The sequence below is a fragment of the Dermacentor andersoni genome, chromosome 2 (assembly GCF_023375885.2).
Source record: "Dermacentor andersoni chromosome 2, qqDerAnde1_hic_scaffold, whole genome shotgun sequence".
In the NCBI taxonomy this organism is placed as follows: domain Eukaryota; kingdom Metazoa; phylum Arthropoda; class Arachnida; order Ixodida; family Ixodidae; genus Dermacentor; species Dermacentor andersoni.
The window spans coordinates 38160854-38188615 of NC_092815.1; the positions used below are offsets into that span (position 1 = coordinate 38160854).

Consider the following 27762-nt stretch of genomic DNA (forward strand, 5'->3'; position numbering starts at 1 on the left):
TGGCGTTCACCCGAGCATGGAGTTTTCACATAACCACTCAACTTCAGAGATTGACTTCCTCGATGTAACAGTGCCAATAACCGGAAATAATCTGACAACCAAACTTTACAAAAAGCCAACGGACAGGCGCCAATATCTCCATTTCCAAAGTAGCCACATTCGTCATTGTAAAACTACAATTCCCTATAGCCAGGCACACTGTTTAAGCCGTATATGCTCTGAACAAAAAGACTTCGATGCTAACTGCGGAGAGCTAAAGCATACACTCGTGGACCACCAGTATACCCTAAGAAGATTACTGATGACGCAATAAAATGCGTAAAGTGAAAGCCGGCGGCGACCACTCCGGCAACTAACCTTATTTTGACGCAATCAGCGTCAATTTGGAATGTTTCCGCCATTCTCAAACTGCGTCAAAATATTATATGCCAAAGTGAAAAACTTCGAACAATTTTTCCAGAGGCACCGCGAGTAGTGTAGCAAGGCTGAAAAAACATTCGCGATTTGATAACTACTTCTAAAATCGGCGCCCACGTATCAGCAGGTTGTAGTCCATGCAGCAAGTCACGCTGTAAAATATGTCCACATATGCTAACTACAATACCAGCGAAAAACTCGGCTTCAAAATTCGCGCTCCGCATCAAAGGCAGCTTCAGCTGTGACACGTTTAACGCCATCTATCTGCTTGGGTGTGATACGTGCCACCTACAACATGGTTGTCAAACAGAAACGCCGTTTGGAATCCGATTTATGAATCATCGTTCTCACGCAAAGTATTTCCCACACCTTCCGCTGTCAAAACACTTATGTACGACTGGACGCTCTTGCGATGGTACTAGAGTCATCATCATCATCATCATCACCATCATCATCATCATCATCATCATTCTGGTTACGCCCACTACAAGGCAAAGGCCTCTCCCATACTTCTCCAACTACCCCGGTCATGCACTAATTGTGGCCATACTGTAATGTACTTGAGTGACCGTACTGTAATCTGGTTTTCCTTTCCACCAAGGCCGTTTAGTCCGCGAATCTTACCTAGTACACAAATTCAACGCTCTTTCTTGTGGTATTAAAGAAAAAATTGAAAAACTAATCTGCATCGCTAACTCAGATTGACCAGTTTATGTATATCTTCTTACTTGTGCACGTGCTCACGGTGGCCTTTTGTACGAGGTGTTTCTATGTTGGGATAGTTTACATTCGTGCCCGGCGGCTGGCAGCTGTGGCCATGGCATAAACTGCACGGGTCGCATGTTGACTGATGCTAGGGCGTGACTATTGCAATGTTGCGATGATAGAAAGCTTTGGTTTTTATACTGCATATTATACCGGTTTTTGTCCACGTGTGCGTTGTTAAATCTGTCCGTGTGTGCGTTTTGAAATCCTGATTTCTGCTGCAATGTGTAATACAGCGCTAGCCTTCATTTCTTTACTCTTGTGCAACTTGTGCTTCTTTAGCACCGCATGATTATGTGACTACATGTAGTGACGTTTCCTATCTGCTGTGTTTTCTAGAACTGCCTGGCTGTTTCCGCATTTTTTCACCATGTACTCGTTTTGCATGTTGTGTGACTAGGGTTTCATCATGCGCATGTTCGTGTGGGACAAAGTGACAAGTGCCTGGTGTCTAAATATGTAACTGTGACGCGACCAAGGAGGTTTCATTTTTCGTAAAATCTCCTTGGACCCGACTACACTTTCATTCACTCGGAGGAAGGCTGGTCCTCCAGCAGAAACGTCAGTAAAAACATATACCATAACGTTCGTTCTTTTTCCTTTTTTGAATGTTTTTATGAAAAGGTTATGAAGCGAGGCAAATTAAGTGTTGCATTTAAATGAAATTTATAAATAATACGCAAATCCTAAATTAATAAGGACAATGAAGACAACTTGTCGAACCCACGTCTTCCGCATAACGTGTGTACGTACATCACGTACTTTGACAATTTCGCAGCGGCCATTCTCCCGTCCGCTTTCTTGTGCATTTGTGCATGTGTTGCAGTTCTAGCCCTGAGAGGGTTAGCTAGCGCCACTCACAACCACGGCGGCGGATGTGAAACATCTATCGAATATTGCTCCTCCCTCGGTGACAGTTCGTGAAGAAGAAGAAGACGTTAACTGCCAGCACGCGATGCAACTGGGCCCGGTCAGAAGAGGAGGAAGAAAGTGAAAAGAGCCTCCGCCATGGACTGCGTTCTAACGCTAACTTGCTCGCGGCTTGAAGTAAAAATGATCGCGGCCAACGACGAAACACGAGTGTGTTTAGATTATTTATAGGAGTTACTGTTAGAACACAGTCCATGGCGGACGCTGTCTATTTCACTTTCTTGTTCCTCTTCTGACCAGGGCTAGCTGACGGAGCTGGTGGTTAGCCTCTTCTTCTTCACAAACTATCGCTTAGGAAAAATAAATATTCAGTAACATAGTTTCAACCACAGGCGTCGCATCATGCGTGAGCTTGGGACCGGGCAACAGGTCAGTAAAGACTCGCACGCTATCTCGGGGCATCAAGTTTGCCAAATTCAAGATGCTCGCATTGCAATAATCGAGTAACGAAATCATAAACGGCTCGATTATCAATGGAGACCTTGTTTCTATTAAATTAAAAGCCGCAGACAAGATTTAGCTTAACTTTTCACGATGAGAGCGACCGAAAATTTTTCGGGCTAGAACAAATTACTTGATCTTTTTATTTTGTTCCTTGCTTTCCTTCGTTTTTCAATTCTATCTTTTTAGTTTGTTCCAGTTCCATGATTTCTTTCTTTCTTTTCTTCATTTACACTTTGAAGAGACAGCACGTTTGACGCTTTTATTGTGCCCTCGAGTGCTCATGGTATAGTGAACTTGATGGATGGGGCGAGCACTCAAGAAGAATCAAAAGCAGCGCAACAGAAAATTTGGTGGGGGAGGCAAAGCCCACGAAATTGTTAAAACCTGTTCTCTCAATTTTTTCATTCACTACAGGACGGCAGAACTTGGGATAAAGTTACCTCGTTTTTATTTTCATTGCACAACATCTCCTGACGCAAGCAAGAAATTATAGGAAAAATAAAATAATTCTAACAAGGCAACCCTATGGATATGTACCAGGCCAGACATTAAACCGAGCAGTCATCGGTCTGGATTAGCCTTGCTTGAATTTTCGTCACTCTCGTTCGAGGCTTCTTTTCTACAATTCACTCCCTCAAATTTCACTCTTTCTTGTCTGTTATGCGATATATACAGTATAGCCTATCGCCTCGTCAACTACAATGACAAAAGAAAGATCTTACTGCACTTCTCGACTCGGATGCACGCCTAATCAAAAAAAAAAGAAACGTCAGAGAATTTTACAGTCATAAAACTCAGCTTACAGATTATGTGAAACACGCAGTGATGGGCACGACTGTTCTCGAGGACAGTGAATAGCTCGCAAGAAAATAGTAATAATATTAATAAACAAGCAAACTTTATGCACTCTAGATTCCATAGACGGTTCGTGATGGGCGATGTACCTGGAGAATATCACTTTTTCGCGCAAAGTTCGGGGAAACGTGTCCGGGCGTTAAACGATGACTGCGCAGATGCGTCACTGCGGATTAAATCTTGCCGCGCTCTGCTTGAGACCGGATTAAAGTGCCACACATAGAACTTTTTTTTTCGTTTTTTTTTTTAGAAGGGGAAGGGGGTGTCTCGCAAGCATTCTGTTTTGCATCGTCAACGAATCTTTTTTTCTTATTCCTTTCACTCCACAACATCTCCACTGTATGCTCTTTCTTTCTTTCTTTTCTGTCTCTCGATTCGGCAAAAATTATGGCCGTGGAATCGGCTCGATGAGCCGAGAACGCATAGAAGAGATCGGCTTAGCGCATGGCGATCCTCGCTCAAGTTTGCGAATGATTACTGTCGTTTAGTGGAAACTGCCGCCTCGTTTCTTTCGGCTCGCCGCCGTGCGCCGTTCACTTTTCGCACAAGCGCTCAGCGAATTCCCCTCTGCAGTCTCGCAGCTGCTCCCTTCTTGTCGCGCCCTCCCCTCCGGCACTGCGGTTCATTTTCTCTTCGGCAATCAAGTCCAGCTGCGACTTCTCGGGAAACGTCGGTTGCGCGTACCCCCCCCCCCCCCTCCCCCACTTCTTTGGGAGTCAAAGCTCGCGCTCAAGCGGCCTTCATTAAGGCAGCGCAACGCCCTCGCTATCTTCTTAAGGCGGCGGATGTGGAGCTTCTTTTCTGAACCAGTGGGCCTCGCGCAGTGCGTGATGGGAATGAACTATAATTGAACAGCACGAAGTTGAAAGCTTACATTTGACGAGCAGCTGACCATTTGAATATCGAAGAAGGTCTTGGTGTTACGAAGCGCACAGCGAAGGCTTTATATTGCAAGCCCTAGCGTGCGTATATTAGTGTGATGCCCGCGCGCACGGGTATTGCTTGTACCTGTGGGCGCGCCAGCAAGCTTGCGCTCGCATCTTCTCGTCAGAAAATTAGAATAGTTGATGTACTCGGGAGTTTAGGAACTAGTGCTTCCTCTTTTTTTTTTTTCCGACCTTGTAGATATTCGCGAGATTTTCGAGCCAGATGTTGTGAGCCGCAAAGTTCTTGTCAAGGAAGAACGTAAGAGCGGCCGTTACACGTCCCTTAGCCACCATTTCGCCAGTGGTCGTTTCTACGTTTTCACTCTCCGCAAAGGCTGCGCGGCCATGGCACCGACAGTTGGCTGATTTTCTTATTAGTTGCGGCTGGCGCGTTTCGCTTGGAGGTGGAATCTAACAGTGTGCGTGCGCCGAGACTCAGTTGCGAGTTAAATCCAGAACCCACGTGATCAAAATTAAACCGACGTCACCGTCCCTCCCATCACCTTTACGGCATCGTGTTTTAGCGAAAGTATAGGTTTGTGGCGTAAGAACGCGCGCACCAATCGACCATACAGTAAAGCTATCGCGTTTGCACTGTTGTTGCAGTTTCATTCGACGTTCCACATTGCGACAGCCGCTTGTGCTCCACTATTTCGACCATGCCTGAAACCATGGGCAAACTGAATGAAAATCGCACGATCCTTCGAATCCTAGAGCACTCTTGTCTATATATGCGAGGAGGCCAGCATCTCTCGAGAATTGATTGATTGATTGATTGATTGATTGATTGATTGATTGATTGATTGATTGATTGATTGATTGATTGATTGATTGATTGATTGATTGATTGATTGATTGATTGATTGATTGATTGATTGATTTGAAAACTGGCTGAATAGCACTGAAAGAAATGGAAAATGAGGTTATAGATCCTGTTTAAAAAAATGTCGCGCCTTCACTTTATCGGTTTCGCCACTAGACACGTTTGCTTTTGGCTCGGCTCGAAACGGCCAGTAAGCTCAAGTTTTGCTGACGAACGTTTTCCGGAATGCCTAGGTTTTCTTTTTTTCAAAACTACGAAGACAAAAAAAAAAGCGTTGCGTGCCTCGCGCAATGTCAGCGGGGCTAGCTGATGTGCGAGCGGCACAGACAGCAGAGGTGGTGTCCCAGCTGCCCGTAGAGGCCTCCCTTCCGGCGCCACTTGAACAGCCCTTCCTCGATCAGGTTCTTGCCTGCAAAATATGCGATACACGTTGTTGCATCATACCGCCGGCCGAAGCACATTGCAAGTGCGGTAACAGCGTTAATGAGGAGCTCTAGCTCTAACCGGGTCTCATCAGATAACAGTAAGGCGAATGAATATTTTTATTATCGTATCACTAAACTATCACGCACAATTTTCAGTGTATTTATGGAAAGGGTTCAGTTTAAGAAAGTACTTGGATCGGATTCGGAGATAAGCGCTCCACTTTTTACAAATATTTTCTGACTGGGGAACAAATGGACCATCGTACTTATTGCACTATAACTTCACAAAAGAGTAACTATTGCTGTCATATGCATAAACAACTTAATATAACGCATACAGTGAAGCAAAGCGATGTGTTAGCTTACCGCTTGACGTGAAATTGTTACTTCATTTACGCGAACGTTGCAAGAGTGATGTTCAGGAGAAAGAACATTTTGTAACATCCCATACAATATATATTTATACCAACTTCTAGAATTTGCAATCGCACTTGGAACAGATCAATTTAGTAACTTGACATATCTGTTTTCAAGGTGAAGTGGCGTAGTTATAAGCTTGATGCTTCGTTCTTCATCCTTTCGTTCCTGGATTTTGCCGAGCTTTGTTCGGAGAATTTGAGAGCATAACCATTTTTTTTAGAAGCAAGCAACGGAATGGTACTGTTCCCGTTCGATGTGCTGAGTTTCGTGTAATAGTCAGACAGGATTCCTAGCGAGCAAATTTTGGCATTTAACAGTTACTTTAGTAAGAATGGACCAATCTATGGCAATTGTGATGAACTCCCAAACATTTCTACTATAGCTAAGCGTAATCCTTTTTAATAAGTGAGAGAAGCATGTACTAGGCTTTCTACAATTTCAAATTGCAGTAAAAACGACTGAGAGGAACATATTAGCAAACAGAAGAGCACAAACATTTTCTTAACTTGGAAATAAGAAAAAAGAAACGAGCAGAAGGTGTAGGCACTGAGAGAGCATGTGTGTTCATAGGTGAAGCACTAGCGAGTGTCGTACTCCGCCGTACTGCCCAATTAATTCGTTTCAGACAAATAAAGCAGATATGGCCACCCTCTGCGCCAATAATAGCAGCCAAAATCGTGCGCGCGACAGACACAAAACGTCCAGAATAACGCGCTGTGTTCAGCCCATTGCGTATATTTTCGTTTTCACTGTGTACTTCAACAATATTTGAACTAGCCAATATCTCCAATGTGATCAATTCAAGTTGTCCTGCCCCCGAGTGTTCCTCGGTGTACCTTCTGACTGGTGTAGTCAGAGAAGAAATAACTGCTTCAATGTTCTCACGAACCTAAATGGCAAGTCGTACAGCTGCGTGAACTTACAGTTGCTTTCGTGAGGCATGAACTCCTGCATCTCGGCAAGCACTGACCGGACGGTCTCTGCATCCCTGCGCAAGAGAAAGCGATGCACCGTACAACGGCCGCCAGATTTAACACGAACAATCGAGGCACATCTCCAGCGGTTTAGTTAGTTTCTATATATTTACGTACTGCCAATCCCGGTTGGGGTGATAGAAGAAGGCCAGATTCATTTTGGGAAAGACATAGTGGATACAATATTCACAGAACGCAATAAGGATGCCTAGTATCATTCATAATCTGATTAGCAACGAAAAATGAGGCACAGGAAATTATACAAAAGCAAGGAGGTATAAACATATTCTGGCCATTAACAGAAAGGTAGCGCATTCACAGGGACAAAAGAACAGCTCTAAAAAAGGAACCATGTCGCAGACTTTTTGTTTGCTATGGTTGTGCAAAACATTTCGCGCGAGAGGATATTTCGCTATGAATGGATCAAAATTATATTCCTAACAAGCACAGTCAGAATGACCAAACACAAAAGACCTTGAAAGACAGAAGGATTAAGCCAGCGGTTTTAAGGCTCCCCAAACAGAAATCTTCAGCATCGTCCGCAAGAGAAAAGGCTCTTAAGGCGTGTGCGGGTTAAGTATGATGGAAGCTGTACACTAAATCTGCTGTGAAACAAAATCACAAAAAATCTTGAATATTCTAATTTTAACATCATCATCATACCAAGCCATTAGATCTAGAATAATTATTAGCATCAAAGTTTGCGCGTATGTGCATGGGTAAAACTATAAAAGTGCTCGTAAGGTATTTATTGCTAGGTATGTGTCCTGGAAAGACATTAAGCAGACATAGCTTAACACTTAGTGGCGGTAACCTGTTACCTGAGTGGAATTATTCTGCTTTCTCTTCATTTTATTTCGCTGCGATGCGCCAAACTCAACGAACAATGTACATCTCTTCGTTTTGCAGCTCCCGGTAGTGTACACTGTCATAACAATTGACTCACTCATACGCTGTCAAAGATTACAAGAAGCGCTGTGAATTGATAGGATAACGGTATCAATAACTCATCTAAAACAATTTGATTATGAAGCTCAAATGATAAAGACATGCACAATAGCGATAGAATAAATAAGTTCCGGTGGCAAATTCTTTCGAAGAACGGAAGTAACAAAAATATCAAATTTTATTCCAGCTCCACAAGTCAAGCTTACATTTAAGGACCTGGTGGTGCCGGTATCAACGAGAAGCATATAAAATTATGGTTGCTAAGGATGAAGAATAAAAGTTAAAATCGACATAGGAAGTGATTTTCCACTTCTATTCGGGCATCCGGATTTAAACTACACTCCCTGGCTTCTAGAACTACCAACAACTGAAACATATTGTCACGTGGTGGTGACGTAGAAGAACACAGTAGCAATACTGTGAACGAGAAAACTAACTTTTATTGGGCGAACTTGTGCCCACAAAACAGGCTACACTTATAGCACAACGAAAGCGGCGAACACAGTCGGCGATCGTCGGAAATCTGATCAGCGGGTCAAGCGCGTCGGCTTTTATACAGAATCGTCGAATGTTCCAGACTAATCGTTGGGACTCGCGTGCCTTCCACAAAGTTCTACAGCATTCGCGTCAGGCGAATAAATCAGATAACACAAGGTTCGGCGACAACAGACTGCGGATAGAAGCATCGATAACTTTCCAGAAACTTCAGATACATGCAAGCGCGTCCCGCGCTGTGCGATAAGATTTGTTAGGCGGCGAAACGTGGTCGCCTGATAAATATAAGTACACGTGTCAATACCCCCCTCTTAAAAAGCATCGTCCCGATGCTACAAATATAAGAGAGCGAAACACAAAAGGACACTTACTAAACATAAGTAACAAAACAACGAAAAGAAATCAAGTCCAAAGGTCAGTTACGCGAAGTCCCAAAGTTCGTCAACGCTGGTGGTACGGCTTGAGTCGCACAACGTGGACAATTTCAGGTCGTGAGCGGCGCCGCTGTGACAGCGAAATGCCGTCTGGCACGACCTCATAGTCCAGTGCGCCAATACGTCGGATGATCTTGTATGGTCCGAAATAGCGACGCAAGAGCTTCTCGCTCAGTCCTCGTCGGCGTATATGGGTCCAAACCCAAACACGGTCACCGGGCTGGTACTCGACAAAGCGTCGTCGGAGGTTGTAGTGTCGGCTGTCGGTCCTCTGTTGGTTTTTGATCCGCAGGCGGGCGAGCTGTCGGGCTTCTTCGGCGCGCTGGAGATAGCTAGCGACGTCAACATTCTCTTCGTCAGTGACGTGGGGCAGCATGGCGTCGAGCGTCGTCGTCGGGTTCCTGCCGTAAACCAGCTTAAACGGCGTGATCTGTGTTGTTTCTTGCACCGCCGTGTTGTAAGCGAAGGTTACATACGGCAGGACCACGTCCCACGTCTTGTGCTCGACGTCGACGTACATTGCTAGCATGTCGGCGAGGGTCTTGTTGAGGCGCTCCGTGAGACCATTCGTCTGCGGATGGTAGGCAGTTGTCCTCCTGTGGCTTGTCTGGCTGTACTGCAGAATGGCCTGGGTGAGCTCTGCTGTAAAAGCCGTTCCCCTGTCGGTGATGAGGACTTCTGGAGCACCATGTCGCAGCAGGATGTTCTCGACGAAAAATTTCGCCACTTCGGCTGCGCTGCCTTTTGGTAGAGCTTTAGTTTCAGCAAAGCGGGTGAGATAGTCCGTCGCCACGACGATCCACTTATTCCCGGATGTTGACATCGGCAACGGCCCCAACAAATCCATCCCAATCTGCTGGAATGGTCGGCGAGGAGGTTCGATCGGCTGTAGTAATCCTGCTGGGCTTGTCGGTGGTGTCTTGCGTCGTTGACAGTCTCGGCATGTCTTGACGTAACGGGCGACGTCGGCGGTCAGACGCGGCCAGTAATACCTTTCCTGTATTCTCGACAGCGTCCGGGAGAATCCGAGGTGCCCAGCGGTTGGATCGTCGTGTAGGGCGTGCAGTATCTCTGGACGCAGCGCTGACGGTACAACAAGAAGGTAGCTGGCGCGGACTGGTGAGAAGTTCTTCTTCACGAGTAGGTTGTTTTGAAGCGTGAACGAAGATAATCCACGCTTAAATGCCCTAGGGACAACATCGGTGTGCCCTTCCAAATACTCGACTAGGCCTTTTAGCTCCGGGTCCCCTCGTTGTTGTTCGGCGAAGTCTTCCGCGCTTATTATGCCAAGGAAGGCGTCGTCATCCTCGTCATCTTGCGGCGGTGGGTCAATGGGGGCGCGTGATAGGCAATCGGCATCTGAGTGTTTTCTTCCGGACTTGTATGTTACAGTGATGTCGTATTCTTGTAGTCTGAGGCTCCACCGCGCCAGCCGTCCTGAAGGGTCCTTTAAGTTAGCTAGCCAACACAACGCGTGGTGGTCGCTGACGACTTTGAATGGCCTGCCATAGAGGTAAGGGCGGAATTTAGCTGTAGCCCAAATGATGGCGAGGCATTCCTTTTCAGTCGTAGAATAATTGCTTTCCGCTTTTGACAGCGACCGGCTAGCATACGATATCACCCGTTCAAGTCCTTCTTTCCTCTGGACTAGGACGGCACCGAGGCCTAGGCTACTGGCGTCAGTGTGGATTTCGGTATCGGCGTCCTCGTCGAAGTGTGCAAGTACCGGCGGCGACTGCATGCGTCGTTTGAGTTCTTGAAATGCCTTGGCCTGCGGCGTTTCCCACTTGAACTCGACATCACATTTGGTTAGATGTGTTAGCGGCTCCGCGATGCGTGAAAAGTCCTTGACAAAGCGCCTATAGTAGGCACACATGCCAAGGAATCTGCGCACTGCCTTCTTGTCGGTTGGCTGCGGGAACTTTGCGATGGCAGCTGTCTTCTGTGGGTCGGGGCGTACTCCTGATTTGCTGATGACGTGGCCTAGGAACAAAAGCTCATCGTAAGCGAATCGACACTTTTCCGGCTTCAGAGTGAGCCCTGATGACTTGATGGCCTCTAGTACTGTCGCAAGCCGCCTCAGGTGATCGTCGAAATTTCCGGCGAAGACGACGACGTCATCCAAGTAAACGAGACAGGTCTGCCACTTCAATCCTGCTAAAACTGTGTCCATCACGCGCTGGAACGTTGCAGGAGCGGAGCACAGTCCGAATGGCATAACCTTGAACTCGTAGAGGCCGTCTGGGGTGACGAAGGCCGTCTTTTCGCGATCTCTTTCATCGACTTCTATTTGCCAATAGCCAGACTTGAGGTCCATTGACGAGAAGTATTTAGCGTTGCAGAGCCGATCCAGTGCGTCGTCTATCCGTGGGAGGGGGTATACGTCCTTCTTGGTGATCTTGTTCAGACGACGATAATCGACGCAGAAACGCAGGGTTCCGTCCTTTTTTTTCACCAAGACTACAGGAGATGCCCACGGGCTTTTGGACGGCTGGATGATGTCGTCGCGCAGCATTTCGTCGACTTGGTGCCTTATAGCTTCACGTTCTCGCGTCGAAACTCGGTATGGGCTCCGGCGGAGAGGTCGAGCGCCCTCTTCGGTTATTATGCGATGCTTTGCGACTGGGGTTTGTCGAATCCTTGATGACGTCGAAAAGCACTCTTTGTATCGTCGAAGTAGACTTCTGAGCTGTTGTTGCTTAATCGTGGGGAGACTTGGATTTATGTCGAAGTCTGGCTCGGGGACTACGGTCGTCGGGGTAGATGCGGCAGAATCCGAGAGGACAAACGCATTGCTGTTTTCCAGAATTTCCTCGATGTATGCGATCGTCGTGCCCTTGTTGATGTGCTTGAACTCCTGGCTGAAGTTTGTCAGCAACACTTTCGTGTGTCCTCCGTGCAGTCGAGCGATCCCTCTTGCGACGCAAATTTCACGGTCTAGCAGTAGACGTTGGTCGCCTTCGATGACGCCTTCTACGTCAGTGGGTGTTTCGGTGCTGACCGAAATAAAAATGCTGGAGCGAGGCGGGATGCTCACTTGATGTTCGAGCACACTCAAGGCGTGGTGACTACGAGGGCGCTCCGGCGGTATCGCATTATCTTCCGACAGCGTTATTGACTTCGACTTCAGGTCGATGACTGCGCCGTGTTGGTTGAGGAAGTCCATGCCGAGAATGACGTCTCGTGAACACTGTTGAAGGATAACGAAGGTGACAGGGTAAGTCCGGTCGTGGATGGTAATTCTTGCCGTGCACATTCCTGTCGGCGTAATCAGGTGTCCTCCAGCGGTCCGCATTTGAGGGCCTTCCCATGCAGTCTTAACCTTCTTCAACTGGACGGCGATGTGTCCACTCATGACCGAGTAATCGGCTCCTGTGTCTACTAAGGCGGTGACTGCGTGGCCGTCGAGAAGCACGTCGAGGTCGGTGGTTCTCTGTCTTGCGTTACAGTTAGGTCTTGGCGTCGGATCACGGCTGCGTCGTGTTGAACTGAAGTTGGAACGTCGCGTCGTCAAGTCTTCTTTCATCGGTGTAGTCTTGGCTTCCTGATTTCGTCGGGACGGCGGCGTGTCGTTATGTCGTCGAGGTAGTTTCGTCGGTGTCTTCGTCGGCGGCGGAGGATCTTCGTCAGTTCGACGAACAGCAACCGCACCTCCACCAGATGTCACGTGGTGGTGACGTAGAAGAACACAGTAGCAATACTGTGAACGAGAAAACTAACTTTTATTGGGCGAACTTGTGCCCACAAAACAGGCTACACTTATAGCACAACGAAAGCGGCGAACACAGTCGGCGATCGTCGGAAATCTGATCAGCGGGTCAAGCGCGTCGGCTTTTATACAGAATCGTCGAATGTTCCAGACTAATCGTTGGGACTCGCGTGCCTTCCACAAAGTTCTACAGCATTCGCGTCAGGCGAATAAATCAGATAACACAAGGTTCGGCGACAACAGACTGCGGATAGAAGCATCGATAACTTTCCAGAAACTTCAGATACATGCAAGCGCGTACCGCGCTGTGCGATAAGATTTGTTAGGCGGCGAAACGTGGTCGCCTGATAAATATAAGTACACGTGTCAATATATAGAAGATCTTCGCAATACAAATAAAGTTCCAGCCGTTGCAGTGATGCTGTTGGCTTTACATAATCTGTTTCAAAGATATTGATGGTTATCTAGATGGCTCCTTTACAACACAAAGTTCAATATCAGCACTTGCCGTTCCATAGTTGCCCGAAGAATATGTACGTTGATTAGGCCATTTTTCGTCTTCAACGGCATTGGAGCTCGTAGTCATTTTACTAGCCATCGGCTTCATCAAACTGTCAAAGATGTCAAGAAAATGGGTCATCATCACTGATTCCTTGGCGCCTATTACGTGTACTGAAAGCACCGCTCTAGCACAAATAGACGTACATGTGACCCTACGCATCCCTAAACAAACTTCCTCAAGCTACAGGTTTGAAACAACATGAGGTGTTCCAGTGGGCTCCAAGTCACTTCGGAATCAAAGGAAATGAAATGATGGATGCGTTGGCAAAAGCGGCTGATGATAATGCGGAAACCCGCCTTATTCCCACGTCCCTGTCCGACACATAAGGAATCTCAAGAGGCCTAAAGAGAGAACCGCGTGTGACGAGCTGGCTCACAGAGAGCTCAAAGGAATCAATATAAGATTTTATACGCGCTTAACTCGCATCTTAAGTACCAGCAGGACCCTCAGCTTCCATGACATCGACTCCCTCTTACATCATCTACGCCTTCGAGCTGCTTACACCACGTACTTCCTACTTTCTATTAAGTGTGCGTCCTACCCAACATGTTCATGCGGCCATGACTACGACGACGTATACCCCAAGCATACTACACATAGACGACTGCCTCTAACAATAACAGCATTTATTTAACCCCCATCGGCCTTTTTTCCACTTAACAAGGTGTTAGGCCCATGATCACAAAACGTGCATCACAAAAGAAGAAAAGCACTTCAACGCTTGTTTGAAAACGCTGACATTTGTGACGACCATTGACTCTATCGTATATTGTGTAATTGTGTCTGAGCCGTGCACCAGTACACACCAGACATCCGTTCGCTTTATTTCAACGATAACTTCAACGATCCCCGCGAGTGGGTAAGCGCCAATCTCATCAAGGACATCATCATCATCATCATCAACTTTACGAGAGAGATTCTTCTTTTCATGGTGTTACAAGTTATATTGTTTTACTCAAATTGTTACCTCATGAAAAATTTATACCTTTGCTGTTCTTTTTTTATGAAAGTGGGTAACCGCCGCCAGCAAGTGGCAACGACAACTCGGCGAAAGCCTTATTAGACGGCTCATAGGCCGCAAATTTGACCGTATGGGGGTACGCCGTCCGGCATTATGGCACCAAAATTGGGAGTGGAACCCTCGACCTTTGGTGGCAGTCGAATCCACGACCTTTGGATGTTACTTGCGGCAAAGTGAATTAAGACACAGTTCATTAGGATAGGGTTAATTGAGGCACTCGAACCCATGACCGTGGTGAAAGTCGAACCCCCTAGCTTTGCTGTTAACTAGGGCGAAGTTAATTAAGGCACGGTTATTCAAGGTAGAGCTAATTAATGCACTCGAACCCGCGACCTTTGGTGGGAGAAAACGAGTAATAGGTAAGAACAACGCATTTGAATTAAAATTTCAAGTAATGCAATGAATGTCTCGTGAGCGAGCAGGCTTCCGCCTTCATCCTCTTTAGCGTATACGCTAAAGTGACTCGCAACTTTCTTTTATCTCAATAAAAATAAGAAGTGGAAATCTTCCGGAGGCACCGTAAACGTCCCGCTCGAGGTGGACGCCAGGGTCCATGTTTTCGGCCGGTCGCCTTCAGGTAAACTAACGCTTATGTGTGACGCAGCCTCGGGTACGACTCCTCACTGGATTGAATAGGTGCTCATTGGCTTAGCCAAGTAGCGTTCAAAAATTGTTCACAAATCTGCCGGTTTAACACAGTTCAAGGAAGTCGCGCGTCTTAACGAGGATAAAAACACAAAGCGTGTTCGATTGTCTCCCTATAGCTACATTGGTAGCACCCAAGTGTGTGTGCCACTCCAATAAGGAGTGAGTAAGAGAGAGAGAGAAAGCAAGGACTGGAAAGGCAGGGAGGTCAACCAGAAGAGTATTCGGTTTGCTACCCTACACTGGGGGTGGGGGAAAGGGTAATAAAAAAGGAGAAAGGGAGAGAGTGAGCACTGAGTACGTGTGGGCGGGACACTATGCACAGGGACACTATAAACGGTCTCTTAAACCGGTGTTCCTCAAGTATTGCAGTAATGCACGATTCGCTTTTCGTGCCAGCGACGGGTGGGGCCACGGTCCGAGTATCTTTGACTCGGTGAAAGGTCGTAAGTCTAGTCGGTGCAAAGTTTCCCGCAGAGGGAGGCGCTGTACATCGTAGCGGGGGCAGGTACACAATAGGTGCTCGATGGTCTCCTCGCACCCACAGGAATCGCACATCGGGCTCTCGGCCATTCCCAAACGAAAGGAATATGAGTTTGTGAACGCTACTCCGAGCCACAAGCGGTACAGCAAGGTTGCTTCACCGCGGGAAAGGCTAGATGGCCCTTGTAGCCGTAGCGTGGGGTCCAGTTTATATAATCGGCAGTTGAAGGCACCTGAACTCCAGAGATCTTGCGACTTTTTGCGTGCATGTAGGCGAAGTTCCCTGGCAGCGTCCGACCTCGCCAAAGGTATTGAACGCGTCTGGGTATCTTCGTGGGCAGACCGGGCAGCCTTGTCTGCTAGGTTGTTGCCGACAAAGCCACAGTGAGCAGGAATCCATTGAAATGTAATGGTGTGCCCTCTTTCCAGAGCATGGTGGTGCACTTCCCTGATGTTAGATATCATCTGCTCGTATATTCTGTGATGTAATGCAGACTTGATGCTGTGAAGGGCTGCCTTAGAGTCACAAAATACGACCCATTTCTCTGTTGGCTCTTCGGTGACGTACATCATAGCGGCATGGAGAGCTGCAAGTTCTGCCGATGTCGATGTAGTCGTGTGCGACAATTTGAATTTAACTGTAACCTTCTTGGCTGGAACGACGAATGCGGCAGTTGAGCTGGAACGTGAGGTCGAACCATCGGTATATATATGTATGTGGTCATGATACGTCTGGTGTAGTAGTAGGAGCGTAAGTTGCTTCAGAGCCGGCGATGGATGATTGGACTTTTTTGTAATTCCAGGAATATCAAAATTCACTTGAGGCTGTCGTAGGCACCACAGGGGAGATGAAGGCTTTGTCGCCGGTGTAAAAGATGACGGTATGCACTCTTGATGAGCGCTAATCACTCGTGAAAAGGTCGCTTGAGGTCTTTCGGCTGGTAGGGAGGTCAAATGATGGTCGGGGATCCTTGACAGATGGCGAATGTGCGCTCTGAGAGAGTCGAACACTACGTGTGTCTGGATCATATGATCCCCAGCGATGGCAATTGTTGCTGCTGTTGACGTGCACCGAGGCAGCCCTAAACACGTGCGTAGGGCTTGACCTTGTATGCTCTCCAAGGCGCGAAAGTTCGTCTTGCATGCATTTGACAACACTGGTAGACTGTAACGTAGGAGTCCGAGATACAGTACCCTGTAGAGCTGCATCATAGAACGGACTGGTGTACCCCAGTTTTTGCCGCAGAGAAATTTAAAGACGTGAGCAATGGCAACCAATTTCTTCTTTAGATAGACGCAGTGAGGGCTCCACGAGAGGTTGCGGTCAATGATTACACCCAGAAAGCGATGTGTCTCAGAATAGGATACCGCTTGACCATTGATTGAAACAGGATACGATGACATTTGTTTGCGTGTAAAGCCAACCAATGCGCACTTTTCAGTAGACACGCTGAAGCCTTGTTCTCGTAGATAAGACGCCGTCATGGTTGCCGCCCGCTGAAGCCTGGCTCGTACCTGAGGTCGAGTCACCGCAGAAGCCCAGATGCAAATGTCGTCGGCGTATATTGAAACGTGAACTGACCGCGGTAGGTACTCCGCTAGTCCTACCAAGACGAGGTTGAACAGAATGGGGCTCAACACTCCACCTTGCGGCACACCACGCCTGATGTAATGTTCCGAAGTTGGGCCGTCTTCAGTCTGTAAGAAAAAGCACCTCTCAGTTAAATAGTCCCGAATCCATTGATACATCCGGCCACCAACTCCAACAGCCTCAAGCGAGTTCAGTATGGCCTCATGGGTGACGTTGTCGTATGCTCCTTTAATATCTAGAAAAAGTGCCACTGATAGGCGCTTGAGGCTTTTTTGATTTTGGACCCAGGTTACGATGTCAATGACGTTGTCGATGGACGAGCGACCTCGACGAAAGCCCGTCATGGCGTCCGGATAGATGTTGAATCGCTCTAGGTACCATTCCAAGCGAGCAAGAATCATTCTTTCCATCACTTTACCGACGCAGCTCGAAAGCGCAATCGGACGGTATGATGAGAGCTCAAGCGGAGACTTTCCAGGTTTCAGAATGGGGATCAAGCGGCTCGATTTCCATTGTCTAGGAACGGCGCCGTTCTGCCAAGACTCATTGTAGTAGCTGAGCAGCTCATCACGTGCGTCATGTCCAAGGGGCATAGGGCAGCATACGTGATGCCATCAGGTCCTGGTGACGGCGAACGCCTGCAGGTCGCCAACGCAGCATCGAGCTCTTCGAGTGAAAAGAGCACGTTCATTTCTGGTACACGTGCCTCAGGGATGTCATTCAATGCTGCGTCAGTAATGGTGGCCGCGGACCCAGCAATCCGTGCACAGAACTCTTCAGCCACTTGAAGTTCCGAGCGGAGTTTGTATAGGGCCAGAGCAGCAAAGGGCTTCCTTTGATGCGGAGATGAGCGAAGTCCCCTAACAGTTCTCCATATGTGCGAGAGCGATTTTCGGGGATCAAGCGACTGACAGAAAGTTTTCCATCGCTTGTCATCCAGTTTATCTATACGACGCTGTACTTTCTTCTGTATGCGTCGTGAAGCCCTCAGATCCAAGACGGACTTCGTGCGCCGATACCTCCTCTCCGCCCGTCGGCGTTCCGCACGAAGCCTCTCCAGTTCCATATCCAAGTCTGTTCGCCTTGCTGACCTTGTGAGCGAGCAGATGGATGTTTTCAATGTCTCTGCGATTGCATCTTGGATAGTGTGTGAAAGGCCTTCTCGACATGCGTCATCCATATCCTTCTTAAACTTTGTCCAATCAACTATACGCAAGACAGTAGAAGAGCGTTGCTCAACTCCTCTGATCTTTATGTATGTTGGAATATGGTCACTTCCATGTGTTTCAATGTCCGTAAACCAGTGGACGCTCGAGGCAAAGCGCCGTGACACCAAAGTTAAATCCAAGCAGCTACTATAGGTGGTGCCCCGCAAAAACGTAGGGCTGCCGTCATTCACACAGCACAAATCATGGTCGGCAGCAAAGGAGGCGAGACTCCTGCCTTTGGAATCAATTTTAGTGCTTCCCCATAGCTGGTGATGCGCATTGAAGTCACCTGTAATAACCCAGGGGCCATTGTTCATCAGTAATATTTTCTTGAGTCGTTCGCCGTCAAAGTGACCCGCTGGGGATATGTAGGCTCCAATTAGTGTGAATGACACATCTTTCTTTTGGATATTCAGGCAGACATATTGCTTGTCGTCGTGGGGCTCTACCGCGTTAGCGACATATGTAAAGTCCGTGCGGATGTAGATGATTACTTTCGTGCTCGCACCGCATGTGGACGAGACGAAAGATTCGTAACCGGACAGTCTGAGTGGAGTTGATGTATTGGGTTCGCAAATGACCAGTATGGGAAAGCGATTTGTAAAAATGAATTGGCGAAAGTCTGCTATGCGGGTCCTTAGACCCCTAGCATTCCACTGAAAGATCGACGCACTTTTAACTTCAGTGCGGAAGGGGACTATTGGTCGAGCCATGATGCTTAAACGATGCTAGCAAGCACTGGATTTAGTGCATCTAGTATTTGCAGAGCACTTCGAGCTGCTGGGGTTTGCAGCTTGTTCAGTATGATGCGGATTGTATTAATTAGCGATTGCAGCATATCAGCCACCTGCTTGTCTTGGTCGCACAAATCACTGACAGTAGACTTCGGGGGTTGTCCAGCAAAATTTTGCTGTGATTCTGTCGGTGGATGCTGTCGTTTCAGTAGAGCCGGCCAAGATTCTGCAGGTGTGGTCTTCTCAGTTGCGTTGTTCTTCGCGGTCCTTTCGACAGTGTCTTGCCCGGGCGGCAGAGGAGGAGGAGGTGTCGTAGGAAGTGGCATGCGCGTCGCAGAGACAACAGCCTTCCTTGAGGGGCGCCGGCGACGGGAACGTCGCTTCCTGACTTTTTCGGCTGCTTCGCGATGAGATGAATGATCTCTCGCCATCTCTTTCAAGATAGCCATTTCCTTCTTAATATGCGGGCATTTCCTCGAGGAAGCTTCGTGTGACCCTCCGCAGTTTGAACATTTCATTACAGTCGCGCCGCATTTATCTGCAGCGTGGGGCTCGGCGCAACGGGGGCATGCTGCCTGATTTTCGCAGACGCTGCTCACGTGTCCCAGTCTCATGCATTTGCGGCACTGAAGAGGTTTCGCAATGAAAGGCCGCACTGCATGGCTGAAGTGTCCCACCTTAACATGCGAGGGTATATATTTACCCTTGAATGCAATCTTCACGCAGCGTGAACTGCCTAACCGCTTGACATCAACAATGACCTCATCTTTGGCTGGCTTGATAAGAATCGGCAAGTCGTTATTAAGGATGGCGACGTCTACGTCGTAGATAACGCCACAGACTACGTCAGATCCCAGAGGGATGTAAGAGCGCACCTGAATGCCATCAATGTCCGTTACGCTGCGTAGAGTGTTCAGAGCAGCCGCATGTTGGACATCAACCGCCAGTAGATTTTTCCGAGTGTTGACTCGAATGTCCGATATTTCATTTGGCACCAGGGCTTCCAGTGACATCGACACAGATTGCCTGTTGAGTAGCTTCATGTTGACGGTGGGAAGCAAGGACACGAATATGATGGTATTGGCGTCCGGCCTCTGCGTATGTCTTACTGTTTGCGTGCTTGATGATGAGGACGTCCTGGTGTTTCTTCTCTTCGCTCTGCGGCTCTGCACCAGCTGGAAGTCGTCATCGGAAGTGTCCTCGCTGCTGAGAGAGTAGACATGGGTGTCCTCGCTGTCGCTGTCGCTCTGCTGACCGTTCCGCTTCCTGGAGGCAGCCGCCGCTGACGCCGCCGTCGCCGGCAGACGTGCGGGGTCGTCCACTACCATCACGACCGAGCAGGGAGCGAGGACCAGCGGATGAACTTAGATTTTCACAGAAATAAACTGGAGCAAGGAAGAACAGTAAGTTTTCATAAAAGCTACCCGTGGTCGCAGGTGAAACAGTAAATATGCGTTTCTGTGGGAAAGGTGCAATGGAAGTAGCACTCCAACGAAAAGCCAATTCTGTCCATGATTCGACCCTGCAGCTGCATCAGGAAGGCCGTTACCGACAATGCCACATTGACCTGACAGCCATTAGACTATCATGTTATGTCCTCTAGGTAGAGCTTGATGCAGAATGTGTACTGCTCCTAAGGTGGCCTGCAAACTCTGAAGGGCTACTTTTGAGTCTCAAAGCGTGACCCATTTTCGATGTTGCAGGAGGAAATTAGCCGCAATGCGCATAATCGCTAGATCTGTTGCCGAAGACGTTGCTATATAAGGCAACTCAAATTTAATTTTGACAAACAGGACGACATTACAACGGCACAAAACATACAGCGGAGAAGACCGATCCATCGGTGTAACGTACAATCAATCCCCATAGGCTCCTTTTGCGATATGATGAGTCCGTGTTGACTTCCCTATACCTGGAATATTCCGGTTACTTGTGGTATTTCGAAGTAACCAAAACGATGCAAACGTCTTGCAACTGCTGTAACACACGAAAGAAGACAGCGCGAAGGAGTCCCGTTTGAAGTCTCTGCACTGGCAAAGTAGACGTAGGCATTGTGGACTCGACATAGATAGATGTCGCATGTACGCTCTGAAGCTGTCAACTTTGGCATAAGTCAAATTCGTAAGGTCTCTAGTAATTATGATTGTTGCATGATCGAAAGCACGTCGAGGCGGTCGTAGACTCACGCGCCATACCTGGGTTTGTAAGCCATCGAGCGTGCAAAAATTAAATTTGGGTGTATTTTTCAAAACTGGGAGGTCCTGACAGAAAAAGATCTGAAATCGAGCTCAATACAGCTTCATCATGAGCCTTATAGATGTGCGCTAGTATTTTTTTTTTCACACAGGAACTTTAGCACCATACAAATATACGTTTATCTCCTCTTGAAGAAGGAACAATGGGGGATTCACAAAAGTTCCCTGTAAATGATTACACCTAAAGGGCATCTTGTGGTATGAAACAGATAAATTCACCGACGGTTATAATACTGCCTAATGCCAAATTTGAGCACAGCTCTATACGTGCTCCAAACTATGGCAAACAAACGGCCTACTTCACTGGAATTCGTCTCTGCAATACCATACCACCGGCAATCAAAATCTCTCAATCAATTGGCAAATTCAAAAAAGAACTGAAAGCTTTCCTCACACCCATGCCATATTCTGCATAATTGTGGTTACTTCATTTTACTTCTTTTTGTTGTCCCGCTCCCTATCATACCTACTTGTCCACAACCTTTTGTTGATGACGCATCTCATCAGGGGTTGTTTTACATTGCTGAATATAGATGTGATTTCATTATGTTTTCTTTTTTCATTTATTTTTAGTATTTTTCACCCTGTAACCATCCGACATCTGCTCAGCAGTGTTGAATTACCTTTGTTTTTTACCCTATCTAATTGTGGCATTTGGTTCCTTTGTTTAGTGATCTATGTTTTTTTTTTTGCCTGCGATGTATTTTACTGTTTGATTTCGCTACTACTGTTTGCTCCTTAAATTATTTTTTCTACATTCACTACCATAGGAGGTCCCGATTCAGTCTCTGACTATAAGACCTCCTTCTGTATACACATTTTGTAATTCATTTTATACCTAGATTCTGACTTGACTTCTGACTTCTGACTACTCTGACTCTGACTCATTTCGTGTTATAATGAGGCAAAGAGACTTGAGAGATACATGCAGCAGAGTCGGCGATCGTAGAAAAGCTGACCTGCGGGTCAAGCGCGTCGGCTTTTATACACGACTCGTGGAAGGTTCCAGTGTAATCGCTGGTGGCGCGTGGCTTCCAGAAAGTACTACACAATTTGCGTCGCGCATGCAATCTGATTACAAAACAATCGCAAACCGTAATAACCCGAAATAAGCGCGAACGAGACAAAACCAAGCAAACCAAACGGGCGCGAGCGAGAGCTTCGGCGGTAGATGATAGTACGAAACAAGCGGTCCGGCTGAGACCATTTAATAGTACGCATCGAGCGGTTGAGCGGGTCCGCGTGACACTAGTTTTCCGCGTGCACGTCGCTGAAAGGGCCGCTCTCATTCGTATACCCTGTTTGCGGCTCGTGCCTTTGATATCCCGCTCCGTGTTCGCTCTTTCGTCTTTGTGCTCGCTCGCTTGGTCACGCCGCCGACGCCGACGCTCTCCGCAGAAACGGGCACTTAAGAGCTGCGCTCTAAAACAAGACAAAGGGATCGCTGAAACATGGTGACTTCAACTGACAACAATCAGCAAACAAAGAAAGCATCCGTCTGGAATGAACGTTTTGTCAAGGAGACTTCAAGGGGCTTGTCTTCGAAGGCGAATTCGCCTTCACGGCCGTATAACGAAGAGAACTCTCCCTGTCGAACTTTTTGCTTCAAGCTGAATTTTTTTTTTTGTCATTCACGCACCGTCAATCAAAAAGTAGCAGATAGCGTCTGTATAAGCACGACGTGGAAAAAACGACTGTCTGCGACAACAAAAATGGGGTAAGCATGTGGTCTCGCTCTTTGAGCAAGCGCTTTCTTGGTTCTCCCGCTTACCTGTCAATGGAACGCAGTTCTTCGAGGTGGTAGTCTTTGGGTGGAGGCCTCCATAGGACCAGCCTGTCGAGCACCGCTACTCCCCCGGGTGGTCCTACAGGCTCTGCAATGAGTTGAGAGGTGCGCAGGCATGGGAAGCGTGAGACGGCGCAGCAAGACGAGGAGAGATGGAAAAGGGGCACGCTGCACGAACGAGCCTAACAAAGTTGCGCACTGGTTGAAACACCAGCGTGACGATCTTGGATGTACATACGCCTATTAACTACACCTACAAAATAAAAGCAGCCTACCGGAAAGGCCCACGACCGGAACATTTTAAACGTGAGAGGGGGCTTCATCAACCAGTTCGTGCGCCAATAAATTATAAAATATCCCATGCCCGCTTTTGAAATCCTTTCCGCGCGTGGTGTTAGGAAAGCGCAGCTTGCGAAGTGGGCTTGCGTAATTCCCCAAGATCTATGACGTGGCAGGATGATAGCAGCCCACATAAGAAGGAGCAAAAGAAATGAATGTGGGCCCACGCAATGTGAATGCGCCTAATAAAGATAAATGGGACGCCGTCGCAGGTCTGGCACCGCATGTTATACTTCACTAGACTTTACTGCCTTGCTTCCTCCCTCCCAATCGTTTCATCAGTCGAAGAGGCAGGCGTAAAAGCAAATGCGAACGCTGAACAAAATGAAAAATAACTGCGACACACCAACGACGCACACGCGGTGAGTAACGCCTAAATTTCACCACCCCTCACACACTTCAAAAGTGTCACACTGCGGCACCTGGCGCTCGTAGAAACATATTATTATTCTTATTCCTTTTCTTTTTCTAAACGCCAAAACAAATGTTGCAGAAAAATAGGAAATTTAGTACTCTCGTGCGAAAAGGGGATGTCTCTCTTTCAAACTCTTATGAGGCTGGTGGGAACGCATTGCCGCCACCAGCGATCGAAAGAAGTTGCAACTCAACGCCACACTCTTTTTCTTCCTTTAGCTGCGATAGCCTTTGGCTAGCTCAATTTCATTCGTGGCTCACTTTTGCCATAGCAACTAACGCCCCATCCCAGCTAAACACTACAGCCTGCGCCGTGCTTGTGGTATTGCTTGCCTAAGTGTATTTCTCTCTCTACCTCTCTCTCCGTCTCTCTCCCTCCCTCTCTCTGTCTCTATTTTCTTGTGTTTTATGCACAAACGCAAAGCATCTGCCATCGGTGAACTGCGTGAATGTTGTGCGCGGTAACGGCGGAGCAAGAACTACGACGCAACGAGTTTAGTGTGAAACTCGACGGCAAGGGGTATCATAATGCAGAAATAAACAAAACAAAGACGAGTATAAATATATGTCATGAATGTGCGGAGCTGCGAGAGGAGAACAGTGGCACCATATCGAATTGAAATGGAGTGGCACGAAGCCTAAGCCTGTTCACCTAATACTTAATCGAAACTTATACCCGCATGAATATCACACGTAATCAAGAACTTGGGGGCCAATGTTCAGAGAAAAAGGATATAAGCATATTCAATAGGGGTGCGCGGGAGCAAACGCGTTGTTGAAAGCGTGATGAATAAATCACAGTATTGCATATCGTTGTCTTATCATCTTATCGGTTTTTTTTCGCTCTCTCACTGTCTGTCTGGCAAAGCTATTAATTAGGAAAGGGAAGAGGGGTTGAGGTTAAAAATCGCTCTGCTCCTCAGCTTGATGTCTCCAGTTTGATTACCGCTACGCCAGTGTACAAAACGCTAATTTACTTAGGCTGAGGTGAGCGTTAAATAATACCAGGGTGATGGGAATTCTTCTGCGACCCTCGAATACGACGCCTCTCACAGCTCACATGTCTATATTATTATTATTATTATTATTATTATTATTATTATTATTATTATTATTATTATTATTATTATTATTATTATTATTATTATTATTATTAATGTTGTTGTTGTTGTTGTTGTTGTTGTTATCATCTTCATCATCATCTCGTCGTTTTCTCTTCTTCTTTATCGTTTTGTTTTATTTATTTTTTCATTTCTTCTTCCACAGTTTAGGCCACTGGGAGCAGCCAGCCAACACCGCTTCGGAGCGTGGGCAAGTTCATCATGCTCTATAATATAACATAAACACGACCTATTATTTTATAGTATTTTAATGGAGCGGGCATAATCATCGTGACGACCTGCACATTGCTGTAAGATTCCGAATCAGACATCTTGGCCGGTAAGAAATCACTCGGCGGCAAACGGCTAGCTTCTCACCTCGAAAGAACTGGATACCCTCCCGTACTTTCTTTTGTATACGTGACAAATGTGAGCGCGAGATCCGAAGCAGGCGCGACAATTCAGCTGCCTCCCATTTCGAGACAACATTGTTCGCGCAACAGAAAGAAAAATAGTTAGAGGACAGAAATAAGTGAAAAAGGAAGGACCAAGGGGGCACACCGGGGCACAATGCGCTACGAAGTAATTCACGATGCGAAACAAAACGCAGCGCCCATGTACATGTAGACGCGAGAACTTACTTCTGGCTTCCAAGGAATAACAATAAAGCGTGCGTCGTGTGTAGACAAGGCCCCCGCTCTACTCTGAAGCTTTCCAGCCGGAATGAACAGTTTCTTTGTCCGGACCGTGCTTGCTTTCCGCTTGCGCGCTGTGATAAGTATTTACTGCGTCCTGTTAACTGTTGCTCCACGTTATTTACTATTATTCTTTCATTCGTGTCCACGAAATACATAGCGCGCTTGAAGGGATCGATATGCCTTCTACGCTTGGGTGTCTCATGCCTGATGCTCTTTGTCCTCCACATTCATCACAACAGCAATAAAAGAGAAAAAAAAAGCGGCTTGTCAATTATATCTGAACAGTATTCGCCTTCAAATACCAAACTGTGAACGAAACGGGCGACAGTACAGCGCGACACCGTGGTGGCGCGATGTCCAACTCTTCTTGTGAAGAACGCTGAGGAACTTTAACTTGTACAATAAAGTGCAGAAAATTAACGTACGTTTTTGTTTGTAACAGTTGTCGGGCGCTTGATCAAGTATGCGTGCACATTCTGTTTTTTCTTTAGTTTCTTTGTTCGTTCTGGCACTTATCTAGTGGCCCTCTTTATCCTTATCCCCATCACCGAACAAAGGCAGTCAATCAAACCCGTTTTTCTCTACTATTCACTTCTACTACGTATCATTCTATTTACATTCTTTCTCTCTCATCTTGCTTGTGTTCTCATTGAAACGCGGGACGTAAATGGTACAGCTGCAGATAGAGGAGGAATCAAGACCGCCTACTAATGTACACTGTCTTTCGGTCTCTATACACCCCGGCGGTTTGGTTGTTTCAAATTCGAAGTAAGTATGCCGTGGTCCAGACGGCTCATTGATATGGACTGCACGTGAGCTCGTATTTCTTCTTCGATGATTTACTGCAGCCGAGCGTCTCTATGGCATGACAGTCAAACTCACGCACTTCTACCGGACATGGTGCCGGCAAAAAATAAACTTTACAAAGGCAGTCCCAGAACGAGAATACTGCCATTTTAATGTGAAAGGTCGTGCTGTTAACTTTGGGCCAATATCATCTGACGAACATAATTCATGGGCATTCGCAGAACGCAAAATTCAAAGATGATCGTGTGGTTGCAGCTCTCACATTTTAAGAGGTTTTAAATCAAAACCATAGATTGCTGTCGTGACTATTTACACTGAGTGTTTTCAAAGGGCATTTAACGACAGCTAGAATCGCCGTGGTGCTGCTACGTACATAGAGAAACAACGCCATCGTGATCAACCTGTCTCTGCATAATTAGAACCAAAAGAAAGAGGAGAAAGCGAACCAATGCAGTAAAATGCTAGCACGATTGTTCTTCAAGTACATCAGTAAACTTTGCATATTTACTTCCATGCGCGTTAAACACATGACCAAATAAGTGTAACTGACCCACCAAGGAATTTCACTGGCGTGTAGCGACACTCCCGTGTTTTCACGTGAATCAACATTTATGCCCTCAATAATCGCACATCTCCAGCGCACGCTTACACAGTCTTCCATGGTAAAAAAAAAGTCACACAGAAAGCTCTCGCTGCGTTGCACTACTGGGTGTTCGGTCAGCGTAGCATATACTCCTGGCAAAACACATGTAACGTGTATATATATATATATATATATATATATATATATAATGTACTTTCCTGACCTGCAGCAAAGGTGCTGTCCGCGCTAATACCACACTGCAGGATAACGGTGTTGTTAACTGATTTCGTGCCATCGGACGACTATGGCCACCATCAGAGCCAGATTATTACTCATGTAGTACATTGTGGATCTTGACGCATTTCGTCAGATGCGTGCAGCACCACTAGAGGAGAGGCAGCGTGCGCACAAAATTAGTTCTGCGTTGTTGCGAAACGTCGCGAAGGAAGATCTCCCGGCTATCGTTCTATTAACTCATTCTAGAACAAATCTCATCTTGCCGATTGCATCAACAGCAAAAAAGGTGCACTTGCGTCGAAGAAAGGTGGCACGCAATAAGGGATTCATACTTTCTTTCTTTCTGCCTATTTTATTTGATGCATAACAGTGATACATATTGCGAGCCCACAGAACCAGAAATGCTTCTATGTGGGACTGGACAGCCGGAACTTTCAGGTTAGAGGTATTTCGTTGTTGTTGTTTTGTTTTGTTTTGGCTTACGCAATAAGAAAATCCCATAATAAACACATTGAGATAAAATATTTCCATCACTAACACACGTTTTGCCATACAAATTTCAGTGTTGCCGTAATTATGAATCTATGGATTTCGTTTACCCATCGATTCTAGGATCTGGACATTTTTTCGTCGTACTGTCGCTTTTGGTGCACCAGCCAGATTTCAGAGCGCTGCACAGAATTAAACGCATCTACAACGTCAACTTCGAGAGCTATATAGTCAGACAGTGCGTG

General features: G+C 46.8%; 1 protein-coding gene across 1 annotated transcript in view; it reads right to left on the bottom strand.

Annotated features, from left to right (window-relative positions):
* The window catches only part of LOC126542457 (uncharacterized), a 174101-nt gene that overhangs the window by 17351 nt on the left and 128988 nt on the right, over positions 1–27762 (bottom strand). Inside the window, exons 5-7 of the mRNA XM_072286120.1 lie at positions 22836–22938; positions 6929–6993; positions 5443–5569 (exon numbers count right to left, since the gene is read on the bottom strand). Coding sequence (XP_072142221.1) covers positions 5463–5569; positions 6929–6993; positions 22836–22938 — 275 coding nt within the window. The 3' untranslated portion in view covers positions 5443–5462. The remainder of the gene's footprint in view (positions 1–5442; positions 5570–6928; positions 6994–22835; positions 22939–27762) is intronic.